The sequence below is a fragment of the Acipenser ruthenus genome, chromosome 11, assembly GCF_902713425.1.
Source record: "Acipenser ruthenus chromosome 11, fAciRut3.2 maternal haplotype, whole genome shotgun sequence".
NCBI lineage: Eukaryota > Metazoa > Chordata > Actinopteri > Acipenseriformes > Acipenseridae > Acipenser > Acipenser ruthenus.
In genome coordinates this window covers 38,361,530-38,385,495 of record NC_081199.1, presented here as the reverse complement: position 1 = coordinate 38,385,495, position 23,966 = coordinate 38,361,530, and the positions used below count along the sequence as shown (strand labels likewise).

General features: G+C 34.8%; 2 protein-coding genes across 4 annotated transcripts; one reads left to right on the top strand and one right to left on the bottom strand.

Annotated features, from left to right (window-relative positions):
- Positions 1–369: 369 nt before the first annotated feature.
- Positions 370–5,672, bottom strand: LOC117426102 (homeobox protein engrailed-1-B-like). Of its 2 annotated transcripts, none has more exons than XM_034043397.3 (2): positions 4,860–5,672; positions 370–857 (listed from the first exon to the last, which is right to left on the bottom strand). In XM_034043397.3, exons 1-2 carry the CDS (start codon positions 5,386–5,388, stop codon positions 538–540), a joined length of 849 nt encoding a protein of 282 aa, XP_033899288.1. In that variant the 5' UTR covers positions 5,389–5,672; the 3' UTR covers positions 370–537. The 2 variants fall into 2 exon arrangements, with proteins under 2 accessions (XP_033899288.1, XP_033899289.1); XM_034043398.3 differs by having other exon boundaries at positions 5,013–5,672.
- A 5,501-nt stretch (positions 5,673–11,173) lies between these two features.
- Positions 11,174–22,844, top strand: marco (macrophage receptor with collagenous structure). 2 transcript variants are annotated; one of them, XM_034044192.3, is made up of 16 exons: positions 11,174–14,057; positions 15,817–15,918; positions 16,247–16,609; positions 16,895–16,939; positions 17,300–17,389; positions 17,678–17,785; positions 18,009–18,053; positions 19,084–19,182; positions 19,289–19,342; positions 19,713–19,811; positions 19,912–19,965; positions 20,184–20,237; positions 20,898–20,939; positions 21,303–21,392; positions 21,688–21,861; positions 22,224–22,844. In XM_034044192.3, exons 3-16 carry the CDS (start codon positions 16,255–16,257, stop codon positions 22,352–22,354), a joined length of 1,440 nt encoding a protein of 479 aa, XP_033900083.3. In that variant the 5' UTR covers positions 11,174–14,057; positions 15,817–15,918; positions 16,247–16,254; the 3' UTR covers positions 22,355–22,844. The 2 variants fall into 2 exon arrangements, with proteins under 2 accessions (XP_033900083.3, XP_033900081.3); XM_034044190.3 differs by lacking the exon at positions 11,174–14,057 and adding an exon at positions 14,092–15,397.
- The last annotated feature ends 1,122 nt before the right edge of the window (positions 22,845–23,966 follow it).

Genomic DNA, 23,966 nt, shown 5'->3' with positions numbered 1-23,966 from the left:
CAGAAAACAAAAATCATTGGAGAGCACATTCTACATTTTATTTCAGACTACATAATGAATTCTTTGGCTTTAGCGGCGGTCCAGGATCGCGGTCTGTATAGAATTGTGAATATGTGGGGGTTGGGGGAAGACAAATCACAAACAATCTCTGTATCAGACACGTACTAAAACAGTGAGCAACAACATCATAAAGAAAACAAAAAGATAAAATCTCCAGCAAGTAGGGATTGCTAGACACATCCTTACCTGATATTAAATATATACAACGTCATATGCTGTTTGGCTACATATATATATATATATATATATATATATATATATATATATATATATATATATATATTTTTTATATAGATGATTATTATTATTATTATTGTTTTTATAATGTTTGTCATTTATACTTAAGTTCATATACTATGGGATAGACATAGATTTGATTTAAATAGCACCTGTCTCAGTCCATTCGCTTTTATTATTCCTCAGAATCTCTTCATTCCTCTTTGCTCATTGTCTTTAGAGTATATTTTAAAAGCAAGATCATTCGCTGTCTTCTTTTTCGCCCTGAACCGTGGTGGTGGAATGATTGTACAGTCCCTGTGCCATCAGTTGGAGGGCCAGGCCGTTCTTGAGGCCGTTGGCTTTCTTGATCTTCGCCCTCTTGTTTTGGAACCAGATTTTGATCTGTGACTCGTTGAGGTTGAGTTCTTGGGCCAGGGTCTGTCTCCTTTGCTCTGTAATGTACCGATTGGCCTGAAACTCGGCTTTAAGTCTCTGCAATTGCTCGGCTGTGAAAGCTGTTCTAGGTCGCTTGTCTTCTTTCTCATTTTTCTTTTTTTTCAACTTTCGTGTGCGTGGACCTGGAGTAAATAAATAAATAAATATATAAATAAATAAATAAATAAATAAATAAATAAAACAGTGTGTATATATATATATATATATATATATATATATATATATATATATATATATATATATATATATATATAACGATAAATAATGCTTGTTCTCTGCGTTTGTTTTATTATTTGAGACGCACAAAATGATCTAACGGCGTAAATATAGGGGTGGGTTTACACAGTACCACCTTAATCTGTGCACACTTTGTGTTATATGCTTGGTGCCCTTTTTGTTCAGTCGAAGTTTCTTAGGTATTAATTTGGTCACGGGCCCCATATAAGCTGCAAAAAATACACTGTACAAAAATACCGAATTTTTACGGTAAATGTAACTTACTGTTGACAGATTTGTTTTTAGATTACGGTAGAAGTTTTTCATTATTAGTATATAGTATAACATTTAAAAAAAATGTACCTTTAATAATACAGAAATATACACTATAATTTATAAATACATTTAGAATCACAATACTATATATGGGCAACATTTTGAATGCAACTCTTTATATAACAAAAATCTGTGAATTAAGCCATTTTAAGCAGTATTTTATTGTATCAGCCTGTTGTGAAAAGTTAATATGTGTTTAATATCGACAATGACAAAAGTTAGAAATAAGGAAACTACTACATTCGCTCTGTCTATATGCGAAGTTCCAAAAGAAATGCTTTCATTGCCAAATGCAGGCATATGAAGTCACTTCAGAACATCCATGAGAGTTTAAATCCACGTTTAAACAACAACAACAACAACAACAACAACAACAACAACAACAACAACAACAACAACAACAACAACAACGTGCATTGATTGGAAATAAACTACATTCCGCATTGTGGAGACTAGAAATTCAAATGCATTTCAAAATAAAAGCTCGATGCACAGAATGCACGTTGAACGCAATGCAACCAACGTACAGCATACATGTTAAAAAAAAAAAAAGAAAAACAAAAGCATTCATGTTCCCAAGTCATCTGAAGTTAACTATTTGCTATTGTCTGTAATGTATTCCTCTTGTTGTACAGCATTGGCCCTAGTACCTGGTATACTGCGGATTCAATTTGTCCCTCTTCTTTCCCCTCATTGCGCATATATGCAGAACTTCAAGGGCCTGCTAACTGAAAGTCACATTATTTCTAGAACCTCTACTTTAAATGCATCTAAAATACAAAAACCAAAACTCGTTGAATTTTCTGTAATGCAGCATCATTATAACCGTTTGATGTATTCATTTAACAATGGGGTTATATTAATTAAAACAGAAACAAAACAAGCGTCAACGGTATGTGAGTTAATAGTAAGATATTTTAAGAAATACTATTGCATGTAATAATAGAAAGCATAGCAATATAGTGATTACAATAGGAAGCAAACAGACCGCCATGTTTATTATAATCAGCACACAGTCTTTGTCTCGAGACATTTGCTACCAACAGAATACTGGTCTATCAAAACAATATTTAGCACAAGGTCTAAACAACTAGTTTTATGATTTCTATTGCAATACTGATTATATATATATATATATATATATATATATATATATATATATATATATATATATATATATATATATATATATATATATATATATGAATTTGAAAAAATCTATATTGAACAAACATCTTGCTCTTAAATGCAAAAAGCGAAACACAACTAATGTAAGATCCTCCGTAAATTCAAAAAATGTTTAACATTTCTGTCTTTGTTTTTTTAAGTTACAGACTTGAATGCATATATTTTATTTAGCGTGACAAGAAAAACTGCAAAAAAAAAACAAAAAAAACTTAAATATGGAACAAAAAAGCGGGGTAATGGGGCTTTTGAAAGACAGACAGACAGACAGACAGACAGAGATATATAGATAGATAGATAGATAGATAGATAGATAGATAGATAGATAGATAGATAGATAGATAGATAGATATCAATATTAAACAAAAAACGGGTCATGTACACATAGCTCGTCTCAAAATTAGTAATGCGGTTATTCTGAGTTTCAACGTACTGAAAAATGTAGTTAATCTGAATGACCCTCCTATCCAATATATAAAATATTTTTACGTTTCCTTTTCTTCATGAGAGTATGGAGGACGTAACGCTTTACTCGATAATTCCCAAACTGTAATGCAAGCAACATCAAAGCATATGTTTAGGTTTATTTATATACTTGCACAATAATTTGCAGCTATGTTTACATATTTCACCAACTAGACAGCATTGTTTTCAAATACAACTATTCTTCTAAAAACCCACAACAATATAAACCCATGTAGTGTGCATAGTTATGTCGGTTAGAAATTGCATAATAAATTGCAAATATATACCCCTTTATTTATTTTTTTATTATCAAGTTACATGGATCATTTAAAAAGACGTAATGTGATCTTTTTAATAAATTGAACCAATGGCTGGTCCTCATTTTCTATTTTAGATGTAGCTAAATGTGTGCACCCTCGAAATTATACTGCATCCACATTAAATTGAATGCAGAAGGGTATTCATGTTAAGATATATATATATATATATATATATATATATATATATATATATATATATATATATATATATATATATTAATGGTGAAAAAGACTATATGGGCGCTATGCATTATTTTATGTATTTCAATATTTGTTGTTGTTCAGTCTGTTAGCAGGAAGTATCGAACTGCAAAACGACGTTCCATAACACGACGCCGTCTAAACAATCCACGGGAATATCATTTTACTACTTGAGTGAAAACTAAAACGTTTGCAGACTGACAGCTCAATCGGTCAATCAATCAGTTTAGTCAATCAATGCAGCTTTTATTTTAGCTTTGAAGTATTCTGCGCGCCAGTAGCAGTACCTCTGGCAAATTGATCACTTTCACAAAAAGGATAATAGCGAACCCTTGCACTCTGCTAATACGTGATGCATTGTATCTTATTTTGTTAGTACCTCACTTGCTTCAACAAAATATCGTTACCTATAATTTGCGACAGACACAATGGAATACACCACGGTCACAATTAGGCAAAATTAAAATGAAGAACAAAGCAATATGTGCATTGAAGTATGTACCTATATTGTACAGATGCGATGAATATCCACGTTTTTTATTATTATAAAATAATCATCTATTCGCAATTGAATATAATAATGTATTTAACACCTTCTACTCAGAATGTATGTTTTAACTTTTGAATTACCACATACTCTTACTGTTTTTTCTTCTATTTTTTTTCCACAGGCTCGTGTAATAAAATACAATACACTTCAGTCTTGAACTGGGTTGCAAGCATGGAATGCTGGTTTAACTCGCATTACACGGATCGTATACAAATACAAAGACCATTAATATATTTAGATATAATACCGTGTGCCGTTAGTATATTTAAAATCTTAGCAAAATACTTCCCCGTTTTTAATAGTCCAAGGGTACAAGAAATCTGCTGTGTTGGGATTTATACGATGTGAACGATTTCTTCCGCAAGAAGCGAGTGTTTTCTAATGGCATTTATTGTTTTTGAAATGTGTTCTCAATCTACGGCCTTTCGGTCTGAGACTTATTCCGAGCTTGCAAGGCCCCAACACTTTAAATCTTGTTTTTTAAATGTATGTTCACAGAACATATGAAATTACATATATATAAAGTTTTCTTTTCAATTACAACATAATGCTTCCAATATTCCACAGAAAACTTTTTTACATCTACACTTCACTTTTTGTTCCCTATCTTTTTTATTGTATAGTAAACAAAATTTGAAACGTACTAACATTCAAAACTATGTACTGTACACGTTTTGAAAGCCACTCCATGCTCGCACTAATCTTATAAATATGAGCCATACGCATTGGTGTTGTTCGTTTTTTGTGCTTTCCAATAGCTTCAGCAAAGTGTACAATGGGATACAGCTAATAGCACAGTGGAAAAGTAACAGTAGACAGTACGGGAGAGGAATAACAATCTGTTGTCTTACCAGAAGATGGTCTGTCTGAGTACCTTGTGCAATATACCCAGGCAGGCCATAGTAGCGGCTGCGCGTCCTTCTTCGCATTGGCACCTTTATTTAAGCTCACAATCATAGTGGAGTTGTTATTTTCTCCATATTTCGTCGTATTAGTTCCATTACCTTCGTCTTGCTTTAACTGGCTCTGTTTCGACGACGGCGAAGAAGACGAAGACGAAGAAGAAGAAGAAGAAGAAGACGAAGAAGCGCTGTCACTACTACAGTTTGAATCCTGGCACAGTGTGCTAGGGTTAGATGGCCTTACTATCAAAGGGTTGACATTTTCTCTGCCTGAGGTCTGCGCCCGGTCCCTGTTCCCTGGCTCCTTCTTGCACCCAAAGTCTGGCCTCAAAATATTATCAATGAAAAAGTTGGTGGTTCTGTGAGCTTGCTGCGCCGCCGGATGAGGCAGGATCAGAGGAGAAGGCAGATTCGGAGACAGAGAAACGCTCTCCCCTTCGCTCGAATCGCGGCTACTTTGACCCTTTTGCTCTTCCATAACTGAAGCCAATTCACTTTGCCTCCCCTTTCCCTTTCCAAACCAAATTCCACTTGTTGGTTAATACTATTTGTATCCAATTATTAAGAAACTTTACAGCAGACTACTATTCAAATAGAATAAATATGTCGGTTTAATTAAATAAATCTACTCTAACTTCTCGACATCCTACAAGTATGTAGGGGGTTATTTCCAATTGTCATAGTCTGCTTGCTTGATAAAACTGGCAACACATTGCGCGCTGGTTTGAAGTCCCAGGGTTTCTCTAATCTATGACAGCTCGATCTTACAAACTCTCCTAAAATCGCTCAGCCTCTCACACACTTTTTTTTCCACACCAACCGGAAGCACGTGAGTCTGCAGACACGTGAAATTGACCAATCAGCTGAAGGAACCTGTTTTGACACCCGTGACGTCGCCCAATCACTTTTACGGCTCTTTGCAAATACTTAATAGATGGATTTTAGAAACCAAACAAGGGATTCACCGCGGTGCCCTGCCTGCACATCTGTCCAGATGCGTATTGTATATTTAATATAGGCAACTGAGAATTAAAAACAAAACCCCATTACCCAGAGGAGTGTATTTGTATGATACTGTCTCCTAATAAGTCACGCTTCAATGCTTTTTGTTAACTATTTACTCCTAGTATTTAGTAGGCTGGACAAATCTAGCCAATAGACTTAATATGCTGGCTATTAAATACAATAGAAAACACTATAATTTTGAATACAATAAAGGACACATAGTAAACCGTTCTTTAAGGAATGTATTAATAATGTCATAATGTAGGATATGGTTGTTTGTAATGTGTGTTTGCTTAATGTAACCTATAGGACTTGTCTGTTTACTATTTTAGTATTTCAAAAAGAGAAAGCTACTGTTTATATATTTTCAATGGATAACAAATATTACTAAAACAACTTACTTTCATTTTCTAACGTTTAAGACTTTAATTATGCTCTTTTTTAACTTCACTAGTTAAAGCCGTCTGTCGGTAAAAATGAAAGTAATTTGATTAGTATTAGTAAAATGGAAAATACATTTCAATCTTAAAACAGGCTGTCATAAATAAACCTTCCAGAAGGTTCATATATGTCCACAGTTATTACGAACCTGCGGATAATACTATAAATCCACTACATAACGTAAAGACAAAATCCAATTTATATATAAAAAAAAAATATTACAATTTATTAAAAAAAAAAAAAAAAACTCTGTTTAAGTTGGGAGCTCCAAATCATCCTCCACAGTCCATTTACATTAAAAAGCATGTGCAAGTTTATGGGGAGGGAAGTGCAGGAGAATGCATAGGTTGGCTATGTGTTCATTATTATGTAGGCTAATTGTTTACAACATTGATTGATTATATTTAACTTATCCAACATTTTGGAGAGTAGACCAACATCTTATCCTTTTCCCAAAAATAATGCCCTCTTAACGTCTGTACAAATGCAGCGACTACGAAATAAATACAATGAACACAGCAAATCACTATATATAACATTTGTAGATTGTGATAGTATATATTGGGAGTGTATAGCTTGCCTCGACAATAAACCCATAAACAAAGAAAGAAGCGTAACTGGCATTCGCATGTTGAAAACATATATAAACAACAAATTAATACTTAGGCTAGGGTATTACAATTAGACTAAATTAGAAGCAAATATTAAAAAATATATATATTTACCTGCAAGTCTTGTGGGATTTTATTTAAGTTAGCAAAATTGAAATCTTTATCCTAAAAGCTTGTGTAGGTACTTAATTAAATTCTAATTAGGACACTATCAATGTCCTATTTAGCCACGTAGCCTTTGTGAGCGCCACTCCTTTTCAGGCGGTAAATAGGGGCTCGCAGCCTTATCTTGCCTGCAAGAGACGCCTTGAGAAGGGCTGCAAAAGATAATTTATAGGTTTTAATTACTCTTCATTCCGCCTGATCAGCTTGGCGTTCATCACAGGAGAGTGAATAAAACCTGGTCAAAAGCACTGTCACAATTCCCTGGCAAGACGCTTAATCAAAGTAAGCAGGACCATATTACACGCTGCGAGCTCCTCAGCGTAATTTCCAAGCTGCTGATAAAGCTGGTTGAATAATGCTGAAGCCTTTGGAGACACCATTTACAGAAATGACTTTATTGACGGCTTAACGTGGGTAATTCATTTTACCTTTCATGTACTGGAGCCTGGATTTGTTACAGTAATGGGATGATAAATGCACTGGCGGCCTATAGTTTTTATTATTGAATATAACGCACACACCCTTTGCTAAATGTCTTGAAAATCATTTAAAATTCGATGTGGTGACTATTTTAATTTCATTATGGCTGGGTGAAATTAATAATCTCAATTTTCTATACATTAGAACATAAAGCCAACACACTTAGCTAGACAATTTCAGACAATACCAAATTACATACGGGATCAGTGGAATTATTGTTCTATTTACAGAACAAAAACTAGTCCGTAAACAAAAGATAGGATACATGGTATGTTATTGTTCAAATTAAATGGGTTTAACAAACACCGACTATCAGCAATTAGATATCGAAAACGCACACCGTTTGAAATATACCAAAAAAAATAGTACATGAAAACAATAATATTAATTCTAGACAATTATAGGAAAAATGTATTTTATTGCTTTTAGCATTATTTATTTTAATAGCAAGACAAACTTAAGTCCTTGTACAACCATATTACAACGGCATATATATATATATATATATATATATATATATATATATATATATATATATATATATCGAAAATAACAATTAAAATAACTGATGCGTAACAATCGTTGAATTTAATTTTAAATACGCGTGATATTTTGTGTATAGTGTTTTGTTTAAAGATGTATATCCTACATCTTTAAATATATCTATGGATTTGGATAAGATCACACCGAAGTCCTTGATGAAGGGAATAAATGACTTGTTTTAGTACAATGGATTTCTTCCTTCCTATGGGGCCGGGTGACCAGAGGTTTTGTTTGAATTGAATGCAAATAGATTTCTGCTACAAGTGCACCATTATAATTATGAGCTGTGAGGTCAAACTATACATTATGGGTCCCCAAAGCCTATAGACCCTGGGAAATGTGTGGAGTATAGCACGTCATTGTACCTGACAGTCCTTTCAATAGACTAATTCAATTATCGCTTTGGGAGTTTGTGTTCATTTGAAAGCAATGATAGTACTAATTCGTTGAGGCTTTCAAAGGTAGTTTTATTTGTGCGTAATCAAGTACACTTCAAAAAAGAGGTCAGTTTTGTCGATCGCTTATTGTCATTTTCACAAATGTCAGAAGTGACATTGGTTTACTATTGGGTATTATTCTGTTGAACTCGAATGACCGCGTTGTTATAAAGCAGGTTTTCGGTTTATTAACACAACACAATCCGCCCTGCTGCAGTGTTTCAGTGTCAGTGCGTGCGAGGAGGGCACGGTTTTATCATTTGATTTATTTTACGCTCGATATAACTACTTTGAATTACTAAAAAAAAAAAAAAAAAAAAAAAGTTTAAGTATAATAAATTACCTGTTATGCGTAGCTTTAATATATTTTGCACAGGTAAAGCCGGGCTAGTAAAATTGACAACACATGCCCGACTTTACCTAGAAAGAGCGTATGTAGCTATCTATTTATTCAAACTTTTTTTAAACATGTAGTAATATAGGCCTACTCAAAAGGAAACTTAACATTATTGGATTGAGATTTCATTTTTACATCAAAATATGTCACTGTTTGAAGGATGATTGCGACCCTGGAGCACACCGGCGTCGCAGCTACCTAGGATCCACAATAATATTTCCTTTTTAATTGTTCCACCAGTAATTGTTGACGGTGCTGTTTCGAACAAGTCTTGGTATGCTTTTGGAATGCCCCGATTGCCCTCCTCTGAAACAGATGTGGCTTAAATCAGCGTTTTAATTAATATTAAACACCAAAACAACAAGTTACGTTAATATGTTATTAGAAGACTGTTGTAATCGTAGCCTATAGCCAATTGTTTGTTTATTAATGTGTTTGTTCATGGTAAAACCGTGTTTCTATTTGATGGATGTTTCTGTCCAATCCTTTTATTGCAACTTAAAAACACAGATTTTTCGAAACAGAAGAGAAACAGAACAGTCACGTGGTAAGTATTTTCTAGAAGTTTCTTTACTGCCAAATAATAATGTGTTCGTTTTGTTGTGTGTAGAGAAAAATAAATCAGCAGCGGGTATAAAACTACATTTTAAACCACGCGCCGTCCGCCCAATAATAACCTAATTCTTTTGCTGAACGAATGTCCGAGATATTTCAGTAGCCACCTTCCTAATGAGCTGTCTCATTGTTTTAACTACATACGCAACTCTGGTGACGGGAATAGTCCTTTTTTTTAAATGTTAATTCTTGAGAAATGTTATGTAGGCCTACACAAAGTTGTTATTATAATTCATATTTTGTAAGCTTTTGTTTTCCAAACAATTAAACACTTAAATGTGTTAAGGCTTAATGATAATTCTATTTTATCATTATAAATATAGTTATCATATAGCTTACATTATATATGTATGCCTGACTATGAAAATATGTTCCTAGACGAAACTTGTCAATACCCGTGTAAACCTGAAGCCCTGTTTTGGATCCATGCTGAATGCTGTCTACTGCATAGACCCGGTGAAGTGCAGTTGAGTAGGCCTATTCTTTAAAGAAATGTTAGTATTTGTGTACACTAAACGATTCCAGAAAGGTAACCAAATAATCTGTTTAATGTCCAAATTCAATAGGCTAACGGTTTACTCCATAACGTTTTAATAGCATCGTAATAATAATAATAATAATAATAATAATAATAATAATAATAATAATAATAATAATAATAATAAGTTACCCTTACAAATCGCAAATTATGTTTAGTAATAAAGAAATATTGCAGAAAAGTTGCCATTTGTACTCGCGTTGTGATGCAATTTTGCTGCTTCCCAGCGGCGGGTATTGGAACTGGGTAATTTGTGACAAAAGCCAAAGAATTCCTGTCACGCTCGCATTTGATAAAAAGGGTTTCCTCTCAAAAGTGTTATGCAAAAGACACCTGCATGGGGCCTTCCGGAAAGATGAAAACATGTTGGAATAACAGACACAGGGATAACAGCCTAATATATATGTTTTATTCCGATCATAGTTAATAAACGGGTTTTTACCTTGACGCGACTAATGCAGCATTTAAGAGCAGGTATACCTTTTTTTAAGATGAAAAAAAAAAAAAAAACGTAACAAAAGTCGCAATATAAATAATAGCAACATTAAATTATGTATAATGTTAAAAAAAAAAACAACAGCACATACGAAAACAAGATTTTTCCATTTGTCTGGGGATTGTTGGCATGTTTATGTTTCAATAGCTCTTTCCAAAAATATTCAAATCAGATTCCATGCAAAATGTAACCACTGTGATTTCTCTGTTGAGCAGGCCTATGTATTGTCCCCTGTAAAGAAATAAATAAATAAATAAATAAATAAATAAATAAATAAAATTGTCAAAAAAAGAAAAAGAAACAATCTTCTAATAGTGTGCCGTGTATTGTGAATTACAACACACCAACGTTTAGCTATTGTATATTGGCTATTTTGTTAACATATTTTGTGGTCACCCAACGTGCAAAACGCAGTAAGGCTGTATAGCCAATACAGAATCGCCTTGTCTAATTTGCACACTAAAGCGCCGCCTAATGGTTTTGTGAACACATGGAAAACGCATAACACGCACTCAGGCAAAAAGCCTTGAAAAAGACTGGTAATGTTTTCTCAGGTAAGTGCTTTCTTTTTTTGTTTTGTTTTGTTTTTTGTTGCTCTGTCTGGTCGCTACACAAAGTGACCTTGCCTGCCTATTAATAATATAACATATTTGCATTTTTATGAAAATGCCAAAATACAAAATGAGTGGGGTGCAGGGCTAAGAAAAATGTTAACACAGGCATGTAAACCAATCTAAATAAACAGGCCTGATAATACCGATCACAACAGCTTCCTACTAAATGTATTTCCTGCCTCTATTGAGAATGCCGTCTTGTGAATCGTGCATTAACGTGGAAGAGTGGTTTTGGCTTTTCATCAAAATGTAATTTTAGTACAATTATAAATGTGTTTATTTTAAAGAAGCACGGTCACATGGCAATAACCTGAACTAACAGTACGGGATTCTTAGAACAAGTTCCCGTGCGTTCCATGTAGAACAGTATTGTAGCGTGCACGGGCAAGGCAGGAGCACGTCTGGTAGGTGACGTAATCACACACTAAGACATAAGCCCGATATATCGATATACGCTCCTTGCAAAGGAGCCTGCTCTTTATTGTATTGTGTTGTATTCTGAACAACAAAGGGTTTTTAGTTCAATATGAAATCATTATATACTATACACTATCCAAAAGTAAACTCATATAATGTTATCAATATGTATGTGTTTATCTATCTTGGACACAATTATGAAGCGATTGCTAATTGACTCCTATTTTTTCAAGAAAAGATCAACAAGAACAACATTAAATAAAAAAAATGTATATATTATATGAGAATAATAGTTTTTATATTAGTCTTAAAACGGAAATATTTGCCTATAATCAAAACAAAATTATAAAACAAGGCCAACTCCAAAATGAAAAACGAGAAAAAACAAACAAACAAACAAAGAATTAAAAAAAAAAAACTTGTTATCAAAATCTTGGTACAGTTGGCAAATGCTGAAGTACACCCCACCCAACTCCCCTTATACACTGTTTAATGTATGCATGTTAAACTGATTCTACAAATTGTATTTATTTTTAACTTTATTGTTAATAATTGTATATTTCTATTGATTTGTGGGACCATGATTTCCTTGTCTATATATTCACGCATTGTATAAACCCAACAATGATAACATCGGGTATATAATGCTTAGAGCACATCCTACCAAATTGCTTTGCAGAATTGTTTTAAAGCAACACTAGGGTTTTGGGAGACACCTTGTGGCCAGTAAATGAATCGAAAAAGAAAACATTACGGTTTGCATAATTCATTCATTTGGAACCTCAAATCCGAATCCTATTGGATACAATTATTATGTTCAACTGGTTCTGTTTAGAAGTGAACCCTCTGTTGTTCAGTATATAATAATGGTATTAGAGCCTAAAATGTCACATAGTGCAGTACAGAGTTTGTTTACCACGTAAATCACATTATTTAGTCTGTTCATCACATTAGTAACCGATACTTCTGTGGTAAAAAGGAAATATACAAATCAGCAACTCTCCTATCTAACCCCAGCACCTACTAGTAATGTACCACGCTTATTTCCAGACTGACTTAAGTAAACATTGGTGTACTTGGAGACGTGTAATAGATCTTACATTTACCTTCATCCATGCTGGTACTGCTTACACTGCTTACATTCACTAGATGACGGAGTGCTGCATTGAATATGAGAATCTCGGGTGTTGAAAGAATGGGGTAGACAATTGTTGTTCTTAAAACCTTGTACAGGTGAGACACATGTTGCTACTGCGTGTTCATTAGTGATGTTTGTTAATTGTGTAGTATTAAGTTCCACAGTCACAGAAAATCTTGAACTTTATACACAAAATGCTTTGAAAATCAGCCCAATGTATTGCAATGAGCATCTCTGCAGTTTGAATGATGAAAGATGATTTGCTAATCATGCCCTCTACAGTCACTGGCCTTTATAAAGGAGGAATGGTCAGTTGTGCAAAACAGTTCATAATTAGTCATGTCTGCTATTGATTTGATAGCACAAAAAGTGGAGCCTATTTCACCCGCAACCTTAAATGAACACAGGCTTTCAGAAATACAAATAGTTATCCAGCTGTACAGCCTTGCGTGTGTGCCTTTATATTCTTCTAAAGAAAGCAAATGTCCAGTTTTTCTAATCTCATTTGCAAATGTTTTCCAGATTTGATCTTACCCTGCCACCAACGCACTACATTCACTTACTGTGTAGCAGATTTTGAATTGGGAAGCTCCTTATTGTTTTCCATTCCCCTCCTCTCCCCATCACATCATTATAAGTAGTAGCTGTACTTCATTCCAAATTCACTTGCAGGTAAAAGGACCCCACCTTACCTTTCATACATTCCTATGTGGAGCACACAATGGCTTATTGGTGGCTAATATTTAAGCGTAAGAACAGAACTGTAGTTGTGATAGTAAAACCGATTAAAACAAATGTATAATAATTTAAAAAAAACATCTCAAAGCCTTGCTGGTGGATTTTTAATCCTGCGTACAGTATAAGCACATGTGTATCCCACATAGATAAGTGCATGCACTTATTTTAGTGCATACAGTACCCTTTCTGTTTTCTACTTGAGCTTTGTGGTGCTACAACATTTCACTCCACTAGAGAGCACCATAGCATTAGTTATATTCAGGCTGTATAACGGTGTGAAGCCTTATCGACAGTCTTCCTCCCGATCTGTGAGGGCACTGTATAACTGGAGCAGAGTACCCCGAAATGGATGGTTCAGCAGGTCGTTCCAGGGTCAGTCAGAAGCCGGCCATCCAGGAAGGGAGCAGAGCCACGATACCAGAAGCCATCGCCTTAATGCGGCAGGCGATATGTCAGTCACGGATTGGAGGATACTTGATTGGCCACGCCATCGAAAGAAGGCGTGACAGAAGGTATTTAGGGGAAGTGGCACCAGCGATCTGTTCCTATGGTTAAACTGCAAGGAGCGAGAATGTGAAAACTAAAAAGTACCGTGAGTGTTTTGTTTGGTTTGTCAGTCTAATGTTTGTTCTCACTAGATGGCTAACACGAATCGGGAGCTGTCACTACACACCAGCACCAAACCCCAGATTACACTGCACCACTGTCCTGATTGTGTTGTCCTGTCACTATACACCTGCACTAAAGAGCACCCACTGTCCGGAGACGTGGCTGTGTTTGTGTTACACATACATTATTAAAGTGTCTTATTGTTTCGGGGCTGTAACCCTCATTTTGCACGGTGCAATACACATTGTTGTGTAGAGCAACCCAGCAATAATAATGCTGTTTTCATTGTGAACTGTCTTGTCTGTGTCTATTCCGGAGCACTGCATCATCACTACACCTGCGCACTGCAACCCACTTGTTCACAAACAGTTAATTACTTTTTTTCAAGGCGTATACTGTACATATTAGAAAAATGTGGAAAGATAAATGAAATAAACTGTTAAAGCAGTACAGAAACTAAATGATGCTTTGCTTGGGAGCCACATGGTCTGTACCGACACTACGACCAAAAACATATCATTTCTTTTAGGTATTAAGTAACATATGAGCTTTTGTCTTTTAGTAATAGATGTGGATAAATCTAGTAATGGATGTTTTAACCCTAGAGAAAATATATTTGTATTATAAAGATAAATAGTCAGTATTTACCCAGCTCTGGTATAATGTAACTGTTTAATTGCATTTAATTATGCCAAAGCATTTTATGGGAGTCGTGACAGAACTAGCTTCTAATTCATCTTCCTTGAAATCTGTACGCTTATCATTTTTGCAAGTAAGAAAGTTGATGACTGTTAATGTGCGTGCAAACTTACAATGGAACTTGTGTGACCTTTCATCTCCAACTTAAGTTACACATAATGTATTGGTCAACTATTAAGTAGACATTTAAAAAAAAAAAAGAGAAAATCCCTTTCACGTGACTTTCGATCCTTGATTTAATTTTAGTTATCAGTTTCTGGAAATCATTTAGTTTAAGTCAGCTAGTTCTTTTCTAAAATTAGAAAATTGATCTCATTCCGGTTTGGAAAATGACCTATTTTAAACAAAAAATGCCTTTCAGAAATCATTACTGAGTCAAACAGTGAATAGAGATCACTAAATAGGAACTTCACATTTTGTGCAATGAATACTGCAATTGACAAAGAAGACAAGGAGAATATTATAATAAGAAAAAGCAACCCTTTGTATCAGGCAGATATAAACAGTTTTAATATGCCTAGTCACTATAACCTAGAATGCATTGGTAAGTATGGCAATAAGGTACAAACCTTGCAAGTTGTTTCTAAAAGTTTATCATCCACTTTGTGCCCTTAATAATTATGCACACGTGTGTGGATACATGTTTAGAGGTGTGGAGCTGTTCATATGTCTGTATTTTATCATCATTTTCTGTATGTTATTTTATTTTTTTATCATACCTAACTGGGTTTTGAAAAGCAATTTGATTTTCAACAAGGAATGACAACGACAGAAAAAAATATTAAACTAAAAACTTAAACCTAAAATGCTTTTGATATAAGATTTTAGTTTTACCATACATATATCTAGAATTGTTAAATACATGATGTGTGTACTAGCATTCTTTCTTTCTATAGTAACATTTCAAACATTGTTCCAATTTTTGCGGCTAGCATTATTTAATAAGAACATTGTTTGTTTTAGAAGAGAAAAGGAAAGAGTATAAATCTGTAAGATGGTGTCTTTCTTGGGTAGTCGCTTACCTTGTCCTGTTAACAGCAGGCAGTGGACTCCTGGCATACAAAGGTGAGTAAAATACAGCTTACATTTTGTCATAAACTTAACCGTGAAAACTGCAAACTATGGAAGACAGTAAAAATGTTTTATTGAAAAGTAATATTTAGAGATACATTATTAATTATATTTTTTAAATTATATTTGCCGAGGTTGTCCTGTATGCTTGTAAAATTCCCCATACAAGGCAACACAGTTTGACCTGTGATGTTGAGAAACTATACTGTACATCAGTGAATGAAGGGCTTTATGACTGTATAGTATTAATCAATTCCACTCTAGTATTATAATTTTGTTAAAACCTCATACATTTTTCACTGAACCAACATTGTTCTTACAGTTTACCACATGCACAGTGAACTAAAAGGGATAAAAGAGAAGGAGCATTTGGCCCCACTCGAAAAGCTGTTCACTGACGAGAGCTTCCAACTGAATGAAACAGACCTCCACTATGGTTTTACTCTTGAAAATATGTCCATCTTATCAAGTCTCAAGAATGCAATGGATATTGTCACACTGGAAAGGGCCACCATGCAGGAGAGTGTGCATCACCTTCAGCAAAAGATAAGGAGTATGAATTCATCACTGTGCAGCTTAGATGAAAAGGCTACCAAGATAAATCAACTGAAACAAGACTTGGAGATCATCAATATAAGTAACAGTAATCTAGTGATAAGGTTGGAGAACCTCACGCGAACACCAGGTATTCGTTATGAGCTTTGAACTTTTATTCAAATTATTTTATATATATATTATTATTATTATTATTATTATTATTATTATTATTTATTTCTTAGCAGACACCCTTATGCAGGGCGACTTACAATCGTAAGCAAATACATACATATATATATATATATATAGATATAGATATAGATATAGATATGTATATATATAACACACACACACATATATATATATATATATATATATATATATATATATATATATATATATATATATATATATAAATAACAATGTTTTTTAGGACCACCAGGACCTAGAGGAAGCAAAGGAGACCCAGGCCTGCCAGGTGAGACATTTGTGATCATTTTATAGATGCATTAATTTGCAGAGTCCCCTATATTTATCAAGAGAACAGAGATAGCACAAATAATGGACACATCATGTAATGGAAATAGGAGCAATTAGACCACCTTGTCCATCCAATCCTTAGCCTCCCTTTTTAAGTGACCCGAGGAGTCGGATTTGAATCCAAGGGCCCTATGCTGAAGTAAATGCAAAAGCAATACACTTCCCAACATGAAACTCGTGAGTGGAGAACTTGTGATATTCATATGTGATTATTTTTTACATATATACTTTGTTAGTGTTTTGAACATACTAAATGTATGTTGTCATTAATATAACTTATGTTACTGTTTTTTCTCAGGTATCGCTGGTCAAAAGGGTGATACAGGTGTAAAAGGAGAGACTGGCCTCCCAGGGTTGAATGGTATTAAGGGAGAAATTGGAAACCAAGGTAAAATCACTTTGCTGAAATTCATAATCTATTTTTGTAAAGCATTTAAAATGTCAGTTAACCATTACTCTGTATAATCGGGAAATATTAGACTTAAAAATTCATGAATGTCTTTTATTATCTACAGTTATAAGAATGTCTTTATAAGGCGCTATAATAATGTTGTCTTATTTTGCAGAAGCAAATAAATGAAATAGCATGTGCAAAATATCTTTTTAGAATTTTTCAATAAGTATAAAGTGGCTGATAATAAAATGCATGAACAGAAATCTTTATTTTTAATAACAGGTCTTCAAGGTCCAAAGGGTGTCAAAGGTGATATGGGAGAGACTGGACCAAGAGGACAAACTGGAGGTCCTGGAACAAAGGGAGACAAAGGAGAGCATGGGCCCAACGGTATAGTATGAGTTCTTAATGCTTATTTATCCAGGTTGTAATAAGAATGTGCTCAGAAAGTCAACCCCTCAATCCCTTTGATGTGATATTAACATGATTTGACTGTATTACCCTTACAAGGTGTTGAATATGCTGAGTAAAATCAACATGCACATGCTTAAGCACACCAAAATGTCTTTTTTTTAATGTTGCTTTTATTTAGTTTTTTTTATTTGTATTGTAGGTTTAAGAGGAGAGACTGGTTCATCTGGGGAGAAAGGAGACAATGGTAAGAGCCCTGATCTGTACAATATATTGAAGTAGCTTTTCCACACATACCATCTGAGACATAATTAAAAACAATGTGCTAATATTCCATAGAAGTACATCAGAGATCGTCACTAAAAGATACACAATGCAAAGTTGTTAGGGGGCACATGATGATACTGTTATTGCCTTTGTTCCCCAAACAGTTTTTTTTTACACTGTCTTAAACTGAATCTTGCCTTATTAAAATACAATTACAATGTGCTCGTTGTTAGAACCTCTTGCAAGGAGACTGCACTTGTTAGGTTCATGTAGCTCATTGTGGAAGATTTCATAAACAGCATGGGATCCTTTACATTTCAATTAGCATCAGATCTGCTGCTTCTCCCTGAAAATAATAATAATAATAAAAATGGCCTACACATGAATCACAGTCATACAAGATTCATCTTTTACAATAGAGGTCTGGAAATCATCAGCAGTTTTATTACATTTCTAAATGTTGATATTACTGAATTCAGGATTTGTTTTTAAGTGCTCTAAGACATCATTTTTGACAATATTGTTTGATGTTGTTTTGTCAAAGGTGAGTAAATGTTTTTTTTTCTTTCTTTGTATTGTATTTAAGGGCTCAGATTTTATTAGGTTTCAACACTTACACTGCTAGATCACAGGAATTAGTTTTGAACACATGAAGTGATTAGGCACCACGAAAGAGCAGCAACATTTTATATCCAGCATTGTCTTTGAAACATCTGCATATTCCAAACTGAAGAATAAAATACAAGCAAAGAGTTTCAACAGAAGAAAAAGGGGAGCAGTGTTAAAATTACTAGTGCTTTGAAAACTGATTTTAAAACCTTGGTTAGTGCTGATTAAATTTCATCTGATTTAGTGCGATAGTAAAGCCCCAGCCTGAAAAAAGAAAAATACAGAAATCAGGCCCCATGATTGATTTTTAAAAAATTGTATTGTATTACAGTACAATGCATTGTATTGTATTGTATTGTATTACATTGTATTGCAGTGCATTGTAAACATTCATCACACAGGTGCTCCTGGTGTAAACGGGAAGGACGGTCTTCAGGGAGCACAAGGAGAGAAGGGAGAGAAAGGAATTAACGGAGATACAGGTCCAAATGGAATGCCAGGTAACTGTCATCTAGAATTAAAATGCTATTGTTATCAGATTGAATTAAGTCATGCATTTTGCTTTTACTCTGTGTTTTTCTCATTGTCTTACTTTCTTCTCCTAAGGGACCTCTGGAATAAAAGGAGCCACTGGGCAGAAAGGAGAGAGAGGGGAAAAAGGTGATGTGATGCTTCAGTCTTCTACGTTTCTGATCTAGGATACATGTTAAACATGCTAAAGATGCAGATTATTATCACAGCCCCTTAACTCGAATCAGTCCAGGGAAGCTAATCCTGTTCTGTTTCAGGATATTATAATATCAACCATTGCTTAGCACAGTGTCGGACTTGCCAAATTTGGAGCCCCTTGCTAGCTTTGCCAGAGACCCATCTACCCGGATTTTATATTTACAGATGCTTCTTTTTTCTTTCATCTTGTGAGTTGGCTACAGTTTATGTTATACAAACGAGTTGTAAGCCCTGTTCAGTAACATGTAATTGTGATCTGTAAATATCTTTTGTTGATTTATGTTTTGGTGCTAATGCTTAGGTACCCCTGGTACAAAGGGAGAGACTGGGCTTCAGGGAGGCTCGGGAGTGAGAGGAGAGAAGGGAACTAAGGGAGATCCAGGAATTAATGGAATAGCAGGTAACTTCCTTGATTTAAAATAGGTTTGCCATTTGTCAGAATAATTTCACAAGTTGTTTTCTCTGCTCCTATTTGTTCAACATGACTTGTTTCTCCAAAGGAAGTCCAGGATTGCAAGGGGCTGTGGGCCCGAAAGGAACTAAAGGAGAAAGAGGTAAGCAGACATTTCAATATTCAATTTCTCAATCAGGGTGTACCGCATAGATACTATAGCTTCAAAAAATCCTAGTACCCTTTACTAGATAACATTTGCTACCGTATAATGTTACAGTATTTGTCACAACGTGTCCGTTTTGACACCTCGCACCCATGTTTTTTTTGTGATGTCAATAATGTTATTAATGCAGTTATTTTCACTGTTGTATATGTAAGGAATACAAGGACCGAATGGATATACGGGTGAAAAAGGAGACAAAGGGAACCAAGGTAAATGCAGCTTTATTTTTTTTAAATATACTGCTTTGCAGTAATATATAACTTGTACTGAAGTGTTAAAGATCCAGTATTATAGTTTGTCAGTTTACGGCCTCGGTACACCAGTAAAACTTTCAGTGCCCCAGATGAGAGGAAAATATTCTTCCATTCAGCTTTTAAAACACTCAATGTGGAAGTTAATTGTCATTGATTGGTACTCAGTTGTAAACTTAAGGGAGGACAGCTTTTTGAACACATTAATCAGTGGATTTATTGAATACCTGCTGATAAATGTTTCTTAACCCTTAGCGGTCCATTTATTCAGCGTGTCTCAGGCGCGTCAGGTCCAATTTATTTTCACACGCGCAGTTTATTTTAGACGCGCTGTTTAAAAGTATTTTTTCACAGTAAAATAGGTTTAAAAGGCACTGCATATCAACAGGACACTCAGTACTGCATCTCCAGCCCCGCCCACCCCTTATTCGCTGTATTTTTTACATACCTCTACATATCACCAAACTCCTCGGGACCGAGGACGTCACAAAGTAGAACAACAAACACTAGCCAACAGAAAATTCTAGTTTCTATACTTTCTGTATGTATTCTTATTTACACTTGCTGAGTTCAGATAAATAAATGAATATGCATGACATTTTTTTCTTCAATCTTTAGGTGTTGAAGGCCGTACAGGAGAGAAGGGTGAACAAGGCATTGGTAAGGGTGATTAAACTAATATTTACTTCATACATACCTAAGGTGACCATTTACCTGGGCAGTCTGGGACAGTTCAGACCTTTTATCATCAATGAATTCTGGTCCTGCATCAAGTAAAGAAAAGAGATACAGAGCACTGGGAATGTTAAAAGAAAAAAACCTCAGAGACCTGAACTGTCCCAGTGAACCTCTATTATACCTGGAAAGTTAAATCAGGAATATATGCATGAGGATACCTCAGGTTTACAGTATGTCATGTAATACCCCAATGGAACTGCAAACTATCCATAAATATGTTTTATTATTATTATTATTATTATTATTATTATTATTATTATTATTATTATTATTATTATTATTCAGGGCTAAGGGGTCCTCAAGGTGCAAAGGGAGACAAAGGAAGTCAAGGAATTGCTGGAACACCAGGAGCCAAGGGAGAAAAGGGAAACTCAGGTACACAATGTGAATATGTGGGCCACTGAGCAACGTATAGCCATGGCATGGACACATGCTACTTGCTGTTAATCTAGTTGAAGTTTAAATAGTTATTTATAATTTATTAACCTACAATAAACCTACAAAAAGTGAAAACCTGAAGAGCGTCAGATTAAAAACAAGAGCATGAAAATCAACCTCGGGGTCAGTCTTTAGTGGGGTTTTAGGGTATTTTTAGTGGGTCCCCCCCTATGGACAGTCCTATTTATTTTTAAACTTGAATAATCACCGTTTTTTTTTTTTTTCTTTTGAGGTCATTATTTAACCGCAAGAATTGTTGGTACTCCTAAACGAGGACGAGCAGAATTGTTTCACGATGGAGAATGGGGAACAATATGTGATGATGGTTGGAACATTAACGCTGCAACAGTTTTTTGCCGCATGGCAGGATTCCAGCAAGCAACTGGATCCTATACTGCTGGTGAAGGTTAGTATAAACAATTGGCTTTTCCACATTAAGCGCCCTCTGGCACATTTGACGCAAGTATATACACTAAGATTCAAGAAACCTGATTTACAACACATACACAATTAGCTTTTGCTGTATTTTGTGAACAAACCACAGGTCTTACCAAATCTAGAAAGCCATAACATATCCAGTAGAAAAGTGTACAAAACAACAGTAAGAAACAACTGCCATTAAAGGATTGTGCTGTAGATTCTTGCTATTTTCATACCATTACAATAATTATATTCTTGTCTGAAAAGTTGCTTTACCATCCATCCTCCTCTTGCAGTTGTTTTAGTGTGATAGTGTCTGCTTAGAAGTGCTTGTATGTTCATTTACAGGGACAGGGCCAATCTTGTTGGATGACCTGACCTGCGCTGGAACCGAGTCATCACTTTCTGCTTGTCGATCAGGAGGCTGGAAAAAGCACAACTGCAATCATGGTGAAGATGCTGGAGTTGAGTGTGCTTGATAAACGGTAGAGTAGTTACCTTGTGAAGCACAGGTCTGATTTGCATCTGCATCAAAGTTCTTCCAAAAACTAGCAAGACAGTGGGTGGGGATCTGTCATGGAAAGAGATGTAAAGTAACTCCACCCAAATGCAAATCTACTCAGAACATTTCTGTGTTTAACCATCTCAGTGTAGACATGCTTTTAACATGTTTCCTTGCTTTTGAATAAGTACCAACCATCTTAAAACACATACAAAATGCAATTGCCAATGACCCTAGTGTCTTATACATAATGTAACATCTGCTACACTCTTGATGCTGTGTTGTGTGAAAATGAAAAGATAACCTTTTCTTTATTATTAGTCAGCAAATTACCTGAAATATGTTTGATAATAACTGTATTGTATCCTTTTATTAAAGACACAACCTTGTTGAAATACTGATTCCAATTTGTATTTTCAGTGTATATGTGGCCCATTCTGTGACAACTCAACCAATATTAGGAATACTTTATACTCATCTTGTAACAATTGTAATTGTAAAAATAATGTGATCTCTTGTAACAATTGTAAGTCGCCCTGGATAAGGGTGTCTGCTAAGAAATAAATAATAATAATATATATAAAAAAAAAAAAAAACGGAAAGGGCACAGAGCTACATCAGCACTTCCCCATGACTGCCAAAATGACAATATGAGCAATTTCACAACATACTTATCTAAAGAATCTCAAAACTGTTAGAAAGTATTTTAATACAAAGGTACTTCTCTGACTAGAATCATAGGTATAAACTCTCTTTGAAAATTGAAGTGATTTGGAGTTAAGGATCTTACATCTTTTACCAGACATATTTTGTTTTAACTTTAAACTGTAAAAATGTGACCAAGGTTTTCTTCATAGTACAGTGAAGCTAATGATAGTGATGATTGCATTGCTGACAAGGGTAACCGCATGAAACAAGGAGGATATGGGCAACATGCCCCACATGTCGACCTGTTCCTATCCAGTTTTAAATAACTTTAGCATAACAGAGGCAGAAGTGTTAAAGGGACTAGGAGCTCCTAAAATAAACAAATCCCCTGGGCCGGATGAGATCCTCCCAATAGTACTCAAAGAAATGAAAGAAGTTATTTACAAACAGCTAACCAAGATTATGCAACAGTCTCTTGACACGGGTTGTACCGACAGACTGGGGAATTGCAAACGTAATACCGATCCACAAAAAGGGAGACAAAACCGAACCAGGTAACTACAGACCAATAAGCCTGACTTCTATTATATGTAAACTTATAGAAACTATAATAAGATCCAAAATGGAAAATTACCTATATGGTAACAGTATCATGGGAGACAGTCAGCATGGTTTTAGGAAAGGGAGATCGTGTCTAACTAACCTGCTTGATTTTTTTGAGGATGCAACATTGACAATGGATAATTGCAAAGCATATGACATGGTTTATTTAGATTGCCAGAAAGCTTTTGACAAAGTCCCACATAAAAGCTTAATTCTCAAACTGAACGCAGTAGGGATTCAAGGAAATGCATGCACATGGATTAGGGAGTGGTTAACATGTAGAAAACAGAAAGTACTGATTAGAGGAGAAACCTCAAAATGGAGGTAACCAGGGGTAT

What these genes read in the sequence shown, in the direction of transcription:
- marco (XM_034044190.3), top strand. Translation starts at nt 15,277, where the DNA reads ATGAATACTGCAATTGACAAAGAAGACAAGGAGAATATTATAATAAGA. An exon ending in TGGGGAGAAAGGAGACAATG is followed by an intron (nt 18,054 to 19,083) that starts GTAAGAGCCCTG and finishes TTCATCACACAG; the next exon opens with GTGCTCCTGGTGTAAACGGG. An exon ending in AGGAACTAAAGGAGAAAGAG is followed by an intron (nt 19,966 to 20,183) that starts GTAAGCAGACAT and finishes TGTATATGTAAG; the next exon opens with GAATACAAGGACCGAATGGA.
- LOC117426102 (XM_034043397.3), bottom strand. Translation starts at nt 5,388, where the DNA reads ATGGAAGAGCAAAAGGGTCAAAGTAGCCGCGATTCGAGCGAAGGGGAG. An exon ending in CTCAGACAGACCATCTTCTG is followed by an intron (nt 858 to 4,859) that starts GTAAGACAACAG and finishes TATTTACTCCAG; the next exon opens with GTCCACGCACACGAAAGTTG.